Raw genomic sequence first — 14,625 nt, 5'->3', positions numbered from 1 at the left:
ACTAATATGGCACCTTTGTATCTGCTATTTGCAAGGAACATTTAATAGGAACATTTATACCGATATAATAAAAATACTCAAATGCATGACTGCAATACATATAATAAACACAGTCACATTATATCCTCACACTCATAATATAAGCCATAAATGAAACTTAACTGAGTAGTATTTTAGGAATAAAAGAGATAATTTTGTAATTAATGTAGAGGATGGTCTAAAGTATAGAGATATCTTCACTTCTTACGGTACATACATTTCTAGCTGGACTATTCAGCAAAAATAGGTGCAAATAAATTTTGTACGTGCAGTGTGACACCCCGATAAGAGAGTGCTCCTTACTATGTAACAGGCAGGCCAAGAGGCATGTTTGTTTAAAATGAAATGATCTGCGTGACTCATAAATCATTATTACTGACAGATATGTATTCTATCACGGAATACTCTATAAATGAGTCATGTGATCACAACTCACTAAATATTAACATATATTTTACAGAAGTGATGTTATTGCTCCTCCAATATAAGTGATGACATGGCTATTAAATAAATACAACCATATATTCTACAGGAAGTCTTTTTAATGTTACTTAATACTAATGTATTACAAAATATATAGTTTTTAGATAGAATGTATCCTTTTAATGATTAATCATAAAAAGTTTGTAAGATTTTATATATAAAATATGATCAGTGCAGCAGACTTCATAGAATAGCTGACTATATACATTCCATTTGTGGCTGAGCAACGTGCCAGGAAACTTCACAGTGGTGGTTCTGTGTTGAGTTAAAATTACTGCATTATTATTATTCCGAGCATAGAAAATAATAGCAGGTAGACCTAAGGCCTCTATCGATGGATCTGTATGTAAAAATGTAATGATGGACAGGGAGTCATATGAAATAGTCTTTTGTTAGATCAGATATTTCCGCAGGTATCTCAAACATGAGAACCTCTATGGAAGTGTATGAAAAGTCGCCATTGTACTACATTCCCCAAAAAAACGTAGGAGGAAAGCATGTGTGTTATTTAAAAGATTAGTAAAGCCTGGGAAAGAAGAATGTGGAAATACGTTAAATGTGCTGGTATGACTGTAGTTATTGTGTTAGTACTATTAATAGAAATTGTTAAAGTAAAATAATAAATACTAGAAAATTATTGTGCTCAGAAAAAAAGAAATCACTCAGTAATGTTACCACACGGAAAATGTCATGTTATTACAAAACACAAATGTACTATTTAGTTGTGTGTACTAAATGTAGCCGAGCATGTGCCACCAAAAGTTACACTCATGAAACAATCCCCAAATTTTACCTGTAGTTCAAACAGAACATAGTACATAATACTTCTGCATGATAGGCCATAGGCCATAATGCTTCTGCATGATAGGCCATAGTACATAATGCTTCTGCATGATAGGCCATAGTACATAATGCTTCTGCATGATAGGCCATAGTACATAATGCTTCTGCATGATAGGCCATAGTACATAATGCTTCTGCATGATAGGCCCTTTGGCAATCTGCTACCTGTGTGTTTTTTTGCCGCCTTTAGAGCTTGCCTGAGTGAATACATGGCTGCACATTTCAAGATGGCGAATGCAAGAGCGCAAAATGTTGCTATTTTGTTATTTAGGCTTGGTTCAAAATTAGGCCGTATACTCAACCAACATGCAAAAAAACTTTGCTGTAGGATGAGGTATTTAATTGGTTTGGGGAACTGCAAAAAAGCCACGATTCGTGCACTTCCTCTGAGGTGATGGCAATATATGCACTGAGGTAAACTCTATACGGACACAACTCTAGTGCTATCCAGTACAAATGTGACACATGAAATAAAGACTGCCACTATGTCCCTTAAGCTGGGCACAGACTATACGAGCTGTCGTACGATCTATGATTCAGTCGCGGATCGTATGGATCATGCGGTGTGTATGCCCGATCCGTCTTTTGCAATGATTGTTCATCACATCATCCCGTCTGCTGCTCTGTACAGCAGATGGGACGATGTACGATGCCATGCAGCTACCAGCCAGGGCCGGCTCTAGGGGTGTTCGACCAGTGCAGTCGAGCAGGGGCGCCACTCATACAGGGTGCACCCCTCCCCAACATCCCGATTTCAGTAGTGTCCCCCTGTTCCACCCGTGGGCCAAAGTGGCCCGCGGGTGGTGAAATCTGGAGGTTGGGGACCCCCACCGCCGCAGCTGTGCGACGGTGCCGGACCCCCGGAGTGTGAATGGATGCAGCGTGCATGCGCGCGGCATCCATTCACAGACGGGAGAGGGCTGGGGGAAGCCCAGCCAGTGACGGAGGGCTGGTCTTTACCCCCAGCCGGACTTTACTTGGCCATGTGGGCACACCTCCAAATAACGTCTCGTAGGGGGCATGGTCTATGGTAATGAGGCCATGCCCCCAATTTCGGTCACGCAGGGCGCAGCGCCCCTGGCCAGCACAGGGTGCTCAGATCCCTGGAGCCGGCCCTGCTACCAGCAGCATGTAACAATATATTGCACCATCGTACACCTGATCGTGTAGTGTGTATGGCACATGCGATGTATTGTTACATCACCTTGTTCCGTCGCTGGGTACACACATTGTATAGTGTATCCAGCTTTACTCTCACTTAAGCCATAATATGTTTAAGGGATAAAATAGCAAAGTTGTCATTCATTAAGGGTGCGATTCTAATGTAATAGAAGGCTGGAAATGAAGTAAATATTTAACTTTTTCCACCATACACAACATCACCTGAGTTTCTAAATTCACAGATAGATAGCCAGAAAGTTATCCCAAAAGCAAAAGCTAGGTGTGTCCCTGTCTATGTAGAAGAAGGCAGTGACGTGTGGTGAGGTCAATGGCTGGGGAGGCACACAAGTATAAAAACAGTTTTTATATCAAAACTCTGGAGCATGACAAGTAGTATGATAGGGGAGGGAGTATGACAGGGGAGGCAGAGCCTCCCCTGACTGCACATCGCTGTACAGGAGCACAGACTGCACTTCCGCATATTTTCTGGTTGGTAAATTACCTTGATAACGTTTAGTTTGGTCTTTAAAGCTGCAGATTTCACTGCTGCTACTGTTTTCCATGAAAAGGATGAGCCTATGACTAAGGCTGGGTATGTACATGGAGAGCTGGACATATGGCTCAAGCTTTGGTCAGTCCTAGTCACACCGATGGGAAAGACCATAATCCACAGAGGAGTTACTTTAGGGATGGGCCAATAAATGGATCTGAAAGGGCCCATGCCTTTTGCTCAGTATATGACGATGTGGCCATTTTGGGAGATGTAATAATTTTGTGCCCATATACAGTATATATCAATTGGTACATTTAATCAATATAACAACCTAAATACACAAACTTTGCCAGTTTTTAAATTAGTAAATGGACAGACAAGTTACATTAAATGAATAGAAATGAAGATATGGGCAAATTGCCATTTCAAACATGTTGAAAAGGGAAAGAATTATAAAGGATCAGACCTTATAAAACATCAGACCAGGAAATGCTGACATACTAGTAACTCAGTGCTGTATACCGAGCACAAGTAAAGCCATGGTCTGGATGAAGTTATGTGACATGTGTACGGATAAGGCAGAAGTGAGCAGTATGGAAACAAACGGCACTCACATTCCGCTCTGGCTCCCTGACAACTGCATGATCCTGTGGCACCGAACACCACTTTGTAGCTACTTACAAGGACTGGGAAAGCTGGAGTGTGCAGTGTATCTGTGATCACAAAGAGACCTATTGAATAGATAATATAAAGGATTCCTTATTGAAGAAACAGGTACAGGTCTTTTTTTTTCTTTGTTTGTAGCTAAACAAATGTGTCTTTTACTGTAACACTCTCCTACCTCTGGATATCAGTAATACTAAGCACATGCCGGTTTACCCTGTACACATGGGAGCGCATCCGGTAATAAATGACAGCCATGCAGGAGGTCCTATTGGCCAATGGGTTTAATGGGGCATAAATAGAGTTTTAATCTAAACTAGTGCTATAGTGGTGTTATCGCAGATATAATCAGCAATGTATTATGTATTATTCCCATGCAATGTGTATATTGCCAATGCAATTGCCCTTCTACGATCTACAACATAAAGTGCACCCGTTATCTATCCAAACGTCCATTTTGTATATGTAGTCTCATCATTAGTCATTGGTGATCCAAAATAAATGGATATGCTGCATTCTCAAGAATATTGCTATACCCACAAAATGGCGCCTACTACTGTGTGATCGGTGCACATCTAGAGATTAACTAGAAAGTGGGGTACACACCAATACCAATTGCACAGGAATTGGCAAAGTGCCTGGTCATTGCTTTATATACTATAAGCACTCAGTTTCGGTTATAATTTGTATTAATATATATGCCTATATTTGTATAGGCATATACTGTATATTTTAAAAACTGTAAATGATTTTCAATAAAAATATTTATAACCTTATTTTTATACGCTGTAGAGGATGGTAAATTGTAATACGTGTCCCCCCGTCGCCCCACCTCTTTAATGTCAGAACTGCTCTGTGAACTCACTGTATGCTGTCATACGTCTGTGAAGGTCTGTTCTACATCCCAAGTCACTAATGGTGATTTACTAACACAAAGTATGCATGGTACACTCGCATCCTGTTTTGAATATCTTGGGAACTCTCCCTAGAAAATTAATTTGTTCCTACTGTTGCGAGATGGCAGGTACTTTAAGACCAACTTCTTAATTATTATATTTTCTGTTTCTTTCCGGAAATAGGTCACAGTTTAGCCTTATTTATGTCTCACACACATGTGGATGTTTATATTATACTGGTAAATTACCTTCAAAAGGGTTCTCCATATAAAGTGCCCCTGGACGATGTAGGCCAAGGTCTGGTTTCCACCTCCATGTAAAAAACAAACCCTTTTGTGGTGAGAGAAATGGAAACTAGGGTACACTCTTGTACTTACCGACCTTGCATCTCATTTCGAAAATTTGTGCATGGCGGTGTAAAATGAAGCATAGAATGTATCTAGCCCACATTTATTTATTACCACCTTAGATCCACCCAGACCCTCCAATCAGAACAAGCTGAACTTTGCGCCCCCTAGAAAGCGGTCATACAGCGATTTTTGGCCATTGAGCAGCGTGGGAGCTGCACTGCGCATACACAGCAAATTGAATTGCGAATACTCGCAAAGTGAGTGACAGATAGTCAACGTTTGGGGGAGGTATGGGGTGGGTAGTTAGAAAAATACAGGCGTGTCTGACCGTTTAAACACTGTGTTCAGGGGGACCATAAATTGGAATGGTATTGAAATACCGATGGTTCTTTAGCCACCGTTTAAAATACCGAACCCGGAAGACCGACAGAATGAGATCCAGACGAGACGAGGTAAGTAATCTAACACTCCCCTCCCCCCCCCTAACCCACCCTTAAGTGGTGCCTAACCCTAACCTCCCCAGGGGGGGCACCTAACTCTTATTCCCCCCCAGTGGTGCCTAACCCTAACCACCCCTCCCAGCACCCTAAACCTAAGTCTCCCGGCAGGGGTGCCTAACCCTAACCCCCCTTTCCACACGCTAACACTAACATTCCCGAGTGGGGGCCTAACCCTAAGTCCCCCGGGGGTGCCTAATCCTAACCACCCTCATCCCCAGCTAACAGCGCATACTTACCCACCGTCCGGACGTTCGGGATGCCGACGCCGGTATCCTGATATCCATCGGGATGTCGCCGTCTGCATTATGCCGCGTGGCTAGATTGCGGCGTCGGTATTTCGACTGCCGGCATCATAACTGCATCCCCATAAATTAGCCACTGCGTCCTTGCTCGCAACAGGAGATCTGTCCCTCTGCGTATCTGGAGACTTGCTATGTCTGCGGCATGTTAGGAAGGCTGATGGCCGTCTGATCTGCGTTCGATGTTTCCGGTTTTGTGCGTGAGCGGAAGATGTGAGATGCCGTCAGCGGGAATCTCTAAGCACTGGATGGCAGGTAAGTCATTAGCATATTTTCACAATTGCGATTCGAAAGAGGTCACAGTTGCGATTGCATTAACGTACATCACTGAATCCGGCCCTAAGTGCCCACTATGTAACTTCAGGCACGACTGCTGGAAATTAGGTGCATGATGAGACAAAATGTGCTGCGGGCCCTCTGCTGTCTACCTTCATAACAGACCTTTGAGATGGGAATGTGAACCTCTATTATCACCATGGGACCATCTCTTACATTCATTTCAGCTTGTACGTTTTCAAAAAATGGGGCAATAAGACTGTGTTTATTTCATGTGTCCCATTTGTACATTTTATTACAATGGTATTTATGCATCTATGAGTGTATAAAGTGTACATGTGCAAAAGGATCCATCCTAATAAAAGCACTAATAATTCTGTGGTACTAAAAAGGCTCTGCATACAGCAGGAAAACTAGCAATGCTCCCTAAATGTGAGAAACAACCAAAAATCCTTAAAGGTCATGTAGGTATCTTGCCTTGTAATAACCATATTCAGTCTTTGCAGAGAGGAGGATTTGTTTGCCCTGTCACCTTTCCCTCTCTGGGGACCATCGATTCCCTTCCCTTCCCCTCCACTGTGACAATACTCTGCCTCACCATGACTTGCCCAGGCAACTTTCCCTCTCTGGGGACCATCGATTCCCTTCCCCTCCACTGTGACAATACTCTGCCTCACCATGACTTGCCCAGGCAACTTTCCCTCTCTGGGGAACATCGATTCCCTTCCCCTCCACTGTGGCAATACTCTGCCTCACCATGACTTGCCCAGGCAACTCTATTGCCAGGTGTCATAGGAGCAGAACTTTTGGGGGCCACCTCAGGGGATGAGAGGTAGATCCCCAAAACAGGACTACCATGGTAAGTACCTTGAATATTTGGGTTTATGCATCATATTTTATTTTCTACCAAAGATAAAAATGTCAGGTTACATTTTCTCACCCTGCTTGTGAATTTTATAATATATATTGGGTTGGAATTGACCTCTACCAAATTTGTGATTCACTAGGAATGTAATGGTAACATAAATAAAGATCTCTGTGGGAAACAGGAGTAAGATGGACATGTCCTGTTCTACCAATGTCATTCTGAATGAGGGAGCACACCGCTGTGTAAAAATAACAAGTAATTAGCGGCAGTAAAAATATTGACATATCTTCATTAAATTCCGGCTTCAGAAACACTTAAAAAAGGACTGTACAGAATGCTCCAGTGAAAAAAGAAAAAGACAAGAACACAACACTAACTTCTGACATCTGGGAAACGTGTCGCAGCATGTCGGGGGCATTTACTCGCGTTCCAGCGGGATTGTCATTACCAAGTACTATGTATGTGATGATTGGTAAAAGTATCTTAAAATTTTGTTCAGGCTAAATTTTACATGTGTACTTTGCTGGGCCTATAGCGGAATATTACAGGAATTATGCTAGTTTATTGGGGTAACTCAAACACAAACATCTTGAACTAGAGTTCCAAAAACTTACCCCACCACCACAAACTGAGCCCTGTTTACTCTAAACAGCGCTTTGGGAAAAAAATAAAAACATTTTTTTATTAATTTAATCTGATGAGGTCTCCACTTTGAAGGGCTGTATTGACAATCTGTTCAACTCAATCCAGTTTTGATCATAAACCTTTTAAAAATGCACAAATTTCATTCTCCACTTTAAACTATTTTACAGTTTATGACTGAACTAATCCTGTATGTATAGTTTACTTATAGCTTATATGTCGTCACTAAGCTAAAGTCTAATGCAGAGTAGGAGAACACTATTGCCTAAACCACACAGTTAGGGGATCCGGTCAGAATGTTGACACTCAGAATGTCAACATCAGAATATCGGCAGGTTCTGAATGTCGACAGAACATCGATATGTTTTGAATGTCAACAGTCAGAATGTAGTGCGGCAGTGATGTCACAGGTTTCTAGTTAGTTGATAGTTATATTTAGCCAATAAAATAACTACTCTTTAAGAACCCGACTGAAAGGTACACGCTATTGCAACTGCCACTGCTCCTTTATGCTAATGCGGCAGCCAATGGTATTCGTACAGAGGCGCCCATCAGCTGCGGCGCTAGTCCGCCACTGTGCTTATTAAGACGCACCATCAAACATTTCACCAGCCCTATGGAGGCGCAGATTATCCATCTGACCTCGACCGTCTGTGTCAATGTAACTGCATCTTATGCAAACCCGCATCTGGCTAGCCACCTCCTTGTTACCACCCACAACCGCCCAACAATATGGCCTTTCTCTGCGTCCAAATATTTGTCCTGCAGCTCCCGGAGGTAACCAGCGGAACGCCATGCCCAGTGTGACTCGGACACATGTGCAGACTGGAAACATCGGCCACCGCGTGCACCCCTGAATCAGGTCCTACTTTTTTTTTTAGATATAAGCCGCTATTAAGTATAATTTCCCCTATGACATGCACAATTCACTGATATTAAATAGAAACGTCTTCTGTCACCTGTTCCTGTATGTGAAACTGGTACATCTTTATACATATTGTTCTATTATATAGCACATTAAAAAAATAATGCTAAAGTTCCAGTTAAGTAACATCAACAAATTAGTTTTAACACACGTGAGAATTTTCTTTTTAGCGCCAGTAGCATCAGGAAAACAGTGACTTTATCTACACAAAACAAGCTTTTTTAGTACATACGGTCAGCATTCAAAAGCAAGGTTTGCACATGGCATGTTAAAGTACATACACCGTTAGTTGTTGCAAGGTATCCATAAAGTTGTAGACGCTTACATACACCAATAAGGCCCAAGTGATGTGTCACATTTCAGAGTCAAGTCGTGAACAGCAAGATAAAAGGAAAGAGGACAAACAGAATAGGTTAAGGCATGCACATCTTTCAATATTTACAGACAATAGAAAACAAGACAGATGCAGCACAATTTACAACATACAGTAATTGAAACATTCTACATTCTATTTATAATGACTAAAGTTTACAACTCCTTTCTGTCTTCATCTAGATCAGCAGAGATATTATCTTAATGAAGTAGTAATACAGGGGTTGAACTAAGGTCCACTGAATGGAGAAACTGACTCGCCAAGTGATATTAAAGAACTGCACAATCTGCAGACCTGTAGTGCTTCTTTGTGTGTGTTTGGTAACTGAACCTTAAGGTAGGTACACGCTAAACGATATATAGGCCAATCTTGTGATCCGCGACAGATTGCAACAACCAATACATAGCGTGTACAGGCAAGTCCACACAATTCATCATTTCAGAAATTGGGTGGTTGCATCGTCCCATCTGATGTGCTGCACATGAAATAGGACAATGCCACGGATGACATGAAGCATGTAACCATATATCACATCGCCGTACAGCGGTTTGTGTAGCGTGTACAGCGATGCGATATATCGTTACATCACATCACCGAGTCACTGGGCCGTACCAGGGGTCTCATTCAGACCCGCTCACAAGCTCAGATGAGCTCATAAGCGGGTCAATGTAAAGGCCCTGCGCACGCCCAGCGGCCACACTGCACGCGTGCAAGCCCCAGAGCGAGAGAGAGATTCTAATAGAGCCGAAAGCTCACTGGGGCTTGCGGTAGACGAGACCCTACCACAAGGATCTCGTCGCAAGCCCCGATGGTCGTGATGGTCTTGACCATCGTGACCATCAACCTGGCCGCTCGCTAAAGGTGTGGGTGATCACCCACAGCCTAGCGAGCGGCCAGGAGGCCGGGTCAAAAAATAGATGCGGCCACCCTCATTCAGAGCGAGCGCTCACATTTTGCGAGTGCTTCTGAATGAGGTCCCAGGTGTGTACCCAGCCTTACAGTCCATCACACAATAAAAATTCCTCTCCACCTCTGAGGACATCGGGCCTGGTAGCTACACATATAACAGGATGTATCCTGCACCTTCTGCAGGAAAGAGCCTGATTTTGTGCACTTCCACCAATGCTATAAATAGCATCAGACAGACAAAAGTGTCACACATTTAATAAAGCCAGCGCCTTCCCTCTAATAATTATATTAAGCCATAAATGAGGCAAAACTGAGAAGCATTCCTTGTAGGTGGAATACGGAGGTGTGGAAGTAGCGGGGTTCATAAAGTAGCAGTGAACTTGGCGGTGATGTTTTTTCTGTGTCCACCAGGTGCATATTCCTTATTGTCAAACCTGTAAAACTAGTTGCAGTTTGATTCTTCCAAAGACCATGAAGCGGGCGTTCACCTTGTAAAGAGCTTAACGGACAAGGAGACGCATGCGCGCACGTAGCGATTGAGCAGTTTGTAAATGACACATTGTTATTCTTTTCATCATTATTAAATATACAGTATTTTGTGAGCAGGAAGGTGCAGTGAGTGGTAGGAGATATGATCTGAGAGATGATGCGTACTCAGAAATTTGTGAACAAAAGGCACCTACAAAATACTAACTTATACATAACTTCTATAGTCTGTACTGTTCAAGCAACATCCAAAGGGAAAAACATATGACATGACATGACAAAATAGGACGTAGCTGAAGCTCTGAACAAGTTACATATCTCACTCCAAGCAGTTGTTGCGTGATCATATAAATATATATATATGTGATGTACATGCATCAAGTGGGTGCAGATGCAATAGGATAATATCTAATGTGTAAAAGGATATAAATTAAACTTAAAAAACGTAAAATAATTATCACAAGCTAAGTTTAAATGAACAAAAGCAATCTGTGGTTATGTTTTGTGCTAAACATTTTACACTATGAGTTACAGACAAATGCAAACTTCATTGTCAGGATTCACAAGATCATGTTTTATGCAATAAAATGACAGCAAAATCATGATCACAATTCAACCTTTAGAAAATCTAATTTTCTTTATGCAAATATATATATATATATACTTTCTAAGGATGAAAATAGGGAAATAGAGATCCCACATATCAGCCTTTGCCCCCTGCAGTGAAATACAGAGAGTACATTTCTCATTCATGTGGCAAAGTTGTTTTTTCCATGTGGTGTTAAAGGTGAGATTGTACAACTGTAACAGCGCAGTTATTATGCTCCAGCTAATTGCTGTATTGCTCAGATGGCCAATACTATTAGACACGCTGGGTGGTCCCAAATAGAAGGAATGAAACCCACTTGCCAAAATTACTTGCGCAAACTGATTTCCCATTGGATGGGATACTTTTGCCACATTTCTTTGTCTGATACAGCCACATCAGCAGCAGCTTTTCACCATTTTACTCTTACAATTATTATTATTCAAGATGTGTTAAGATACAAATAAAATATTTTAGAAAAAAAAATTGGAAAATGTGTTATGTATCACTGTTTTACGTACATTTACTGTATGTCAGCCATGTCTACATGCTTTCAGTTTATTTACAAAAGCTCTATAACAGAGGTTCCCAAACTCTGTCCTCAAGGCACCCTAACAGTCTGGGTTTTAAGGATATCCATGCTTGACCACAGGTGACTTATTAGTACCTCAGTCAATTTGATTTAACCACCTGTGCTCAACCATGGATATTTCTAGAACCTGAACTGTTGGGAAGCCTTCTGCTCTATAGTATATTTTACATAATTAATATTTTTTTATTTTAAACTTTTGATGTGAGGTTCTTAACTGTACAACAGTTTAGGTGTATGCCTCCTACTTATGCACACTGTCAGGCATTACCTTTAGGTGTATACGTACAAGGTGCACCAACTGCATCTTAATGCTCAGTAACATGGCCTGTTTACGTACTCGCTTAGGTGCATGTCAACTATTAAGTTGCTGTGACCTGAGTGTTTCAATTACTATTTTCTGTGGGTGGTTTGAGCATAGTAAGAAATTAGGAATTCCTAAGATAAGGGAAAAATGTCCTTTTCCCCCCATTAAACCAGTATTCAATATTTGTTCTATCAAAAACAAAAAAAGTATATTTTCTCACTTGGCTTTTCCTACTGTGCAAAACAGCTGGAGCATAAATGATAGTCCCGCCTGAGATAACACATCTGTCCTATTGTGGATTAAACAAACAATGGTTTTCAAAAACAATGTACAACGGAGTCGATGAACTCCAGACAGTTTTTTTTAAAGTTTCTTGAATAAAAGTTTCCATGTAGTTATTGTTGTGATGACGTACTAAGGAAAGGACACAATGCGTGGAAGATAAATCTTTCTGCTGTGCTGTATTGAATAGTAAGTAACCTAGAAATAGGGACGGGCAGGCACATGTTGATGTTCTGCTTACATTAACTTGCAATGATATTAACTTTATCCTTTGCTTATTTGTGTTGTAAATTGTAAGTTAGCAAAACCAAGAACTGTTCCCACAAGCACCATAATCCGGGTGATTCCAAAGTCTCAAACAGTCTCTTCTCTTCTAACATTTTGTAATTAAGCTCTCACAATCTAATGACACGCAATGCAATGAAGTCATTTACACGATTCTGCATTTATATGTTACTGTAACGATAGAACTAGCATCTCTGTCCACCATGAAAGTATCACTTTCAGTACTAAATTGGGGGCCTATTCATCATCCCTTCATTTCTAAGTAGGTGAAAATTCATATTTTCACTTTTGTACACCTATGTAATGGGGCCATTTATTATAAAAATAATTCAGGAGATATCACAGAAACCTTCTGCTTACCTTTCAGTCCCAATCTGGTACGCCATCACCTTATAATAGTATGGGGTCCTAAATTCATCAAGCTCCGAGATTACAACATTTTCTGGACTTGTTTGTGGACGCAATCTTCAGATGCAACAGTTCCCACACCCCCACTCTTTTCTATGGGACGAGTTGGGAAAATCCTTTCAGATCCCTCTGCAACCTGTCGGGTATCTCTATAAGCATGCATGAACTCCGTTCTCGCATGTGTACTGGTCAGACCCAGCAGTGCAAAGTTTCACTGCTACTGAAGTAGTGTTAGGGTTCACGAGGACAGATAATTTGCAGACCAGCTGCAACCGCACTGGACCAATGTTGATTTTCTCTGATATTTTAGTATACACTGCTGCTACTCACTGCGAGTTGTATACTAAATTAGCACTGGTTTACCACGCCTGTAAAATCGTCAGCTGCCAATCGTTACTAATTGGAAGATTTATCAGACCTTCTAAATAGGATAAGTGGTGGTATCGGCCATAGCAACCAATCAGCTTCTAGCTATCATAAATCTAGTGTAGTCTATCAAATGATAGCTACAATCTGACTAGTTGCTATAAGCAACACCTCCACTTGTCTTCTTTAGAAGGTTTGATGAATATCCCCCTAATTATTATTGTGAGGATTTGTACTTAAAAAGTAATACCAAGGCTATATGATTGCCGTTTGTGGGTCCAGGAATGAATCTGCCACAACCACCATGCAATCCCACAAAACAAATTGTATGAGGATATCCAATTAAAATGATTCAAGGTAAAAAAGGCTACGTGGATTGGACTTTTAAATATGTTCATAGAGATAACAGGAAGTGTTGTTTTGGAGATGGCGCACAAAAATTAACAATTATATTGCAAAATAAAAATGTACTTTTAATAAATATACATTAAAAAGAAGCCCAATGATGGTCAAACTTCAGCTAAATACTTTCATAGTGAAGATATAAAGATAAGAATAAAGTGTGTCATGAATAGAGAAATGTGCAATAAAATCAATCATCTCACTGTGTGTCTTTAGTATTAGTAGATATGATCTATTAGACCTTTATTGGTATAATAATTTTATGAGCTTGTCCAGTGAACCATTAACTAGTCCATATAAAAGCAATATCCAATACTTTATCAAGAAAGGTTTAGAAGGACGTTGGAATCTACGTCAGTTGGATTAGGATCCGCATATGATAGAATACATTTCATTCTCATAGGGTTAAATATTAATATTGTCAGGATTCGCATAAGTAACATGTAACATTCACATAGTCTGAAGATCTATACTGTATATATCATACTTGCCTACAATTCCAGAAGTCGCAGAAGGCTCCCGATTTTTCGGGTAGCCCCCCGCACGTGTAGTCAGATCTCCCGCATCCTGCCCACTTCCTACCTAGTGAAGCAGGCAGGATGGGGAGATTTAATGGGGAATTTGCGGGTCCGTGAGGAGGGGACGGGGCTACATGGCGTGATATGCGTCATTTAGCCACGCCCCCTCCTCGTGGGTCCGCAAACTTTTCCAGGAAAGGGGTGGGGCCTAATTACATCATCAGTCCACCCCCGCCCCCCCGAACTGGCCTCTAGCGGCAGGTCTCAGAAAGGTAAGTATGGTATATATGGGTCGAGTGATTGTATACTCCCACAATATCCATTTACCCTTTTTATTAGCAGCTTATAAGGGACACTTCAATTTATCTTATATTCAAGTGAGATTGTACTAATTCTAACGTCTCACATTTCTGAGAACTGTAATATATCAGACTATATTGTTGCTTCTCTTAAGGATCTGTAAGTGGAATTTTTATATAAAGGTTGGTCATATATAAATAAGCCTATTAAATATCAGAGGCTGCTGCTCAGGTTATCCTGTCTTGCTGAGGCTACTACACCGGTGGCTACGTACTTCAAAGATGGCTAGTTCTATGCAGCAAATTATCCAGGCTATTAATACCTTTACTGTGAGGCTGCTTACCAAGCTTGAGGATGTGATGATCGTGTCTGTGAG

At 41.1% G+C, this 14,625-nt stretch overlaps 1 protein-coding gene across 3 annotated transcripts in view; it reads right to left on the bottom strand.

The window, feature by feature from the left end:
* Nucleotides 1-14,625, bottom strand: part of MICU3 (mitochondrial calcium uptake 3) — a 177,725-nt gene that overhangs the window by 48,590 nt on the left and 114,510 nt on the right. The window contains exon 8 of one of the 3 annotated variants that reach the window (XM_088478741.1): nucleotides 8,720-8,758. The exons of the other annotated variants lie outside the window; for them this stretch is intronic. Within the exon in view, the coding sequence (XP_088334867.1) occupies nucleotides 8,720-8,758 (39 nt within the window). The remainder of the gene's footprint in view (nucleotides 1-8,719; nucleotides 8,759-14,625) is intronic. 3 annotated transcript variants of the gene reach the window in all.

The sequence above is a fragment of the Taudactylus pleione genome, unplaced genomic scaffold, assembly GCF_031769625.1.
Source record: "Taudactylus pleione unplaced genomic scaffold, aTauple2 ptg000218l, whole genome shotgun sequence".
In the NCBI taxonomy this organism is placed as follows: Eukaryota; Metazoa; Chordata; class Amphibia; order Anura; family Myobatrachidae; genus Taudactylus; species Taudactylus pleione.
Note: the sequence above shows the minus strand (reverse complement) of the source record. Positions and strands in the feature narration are given on the sequence as shown.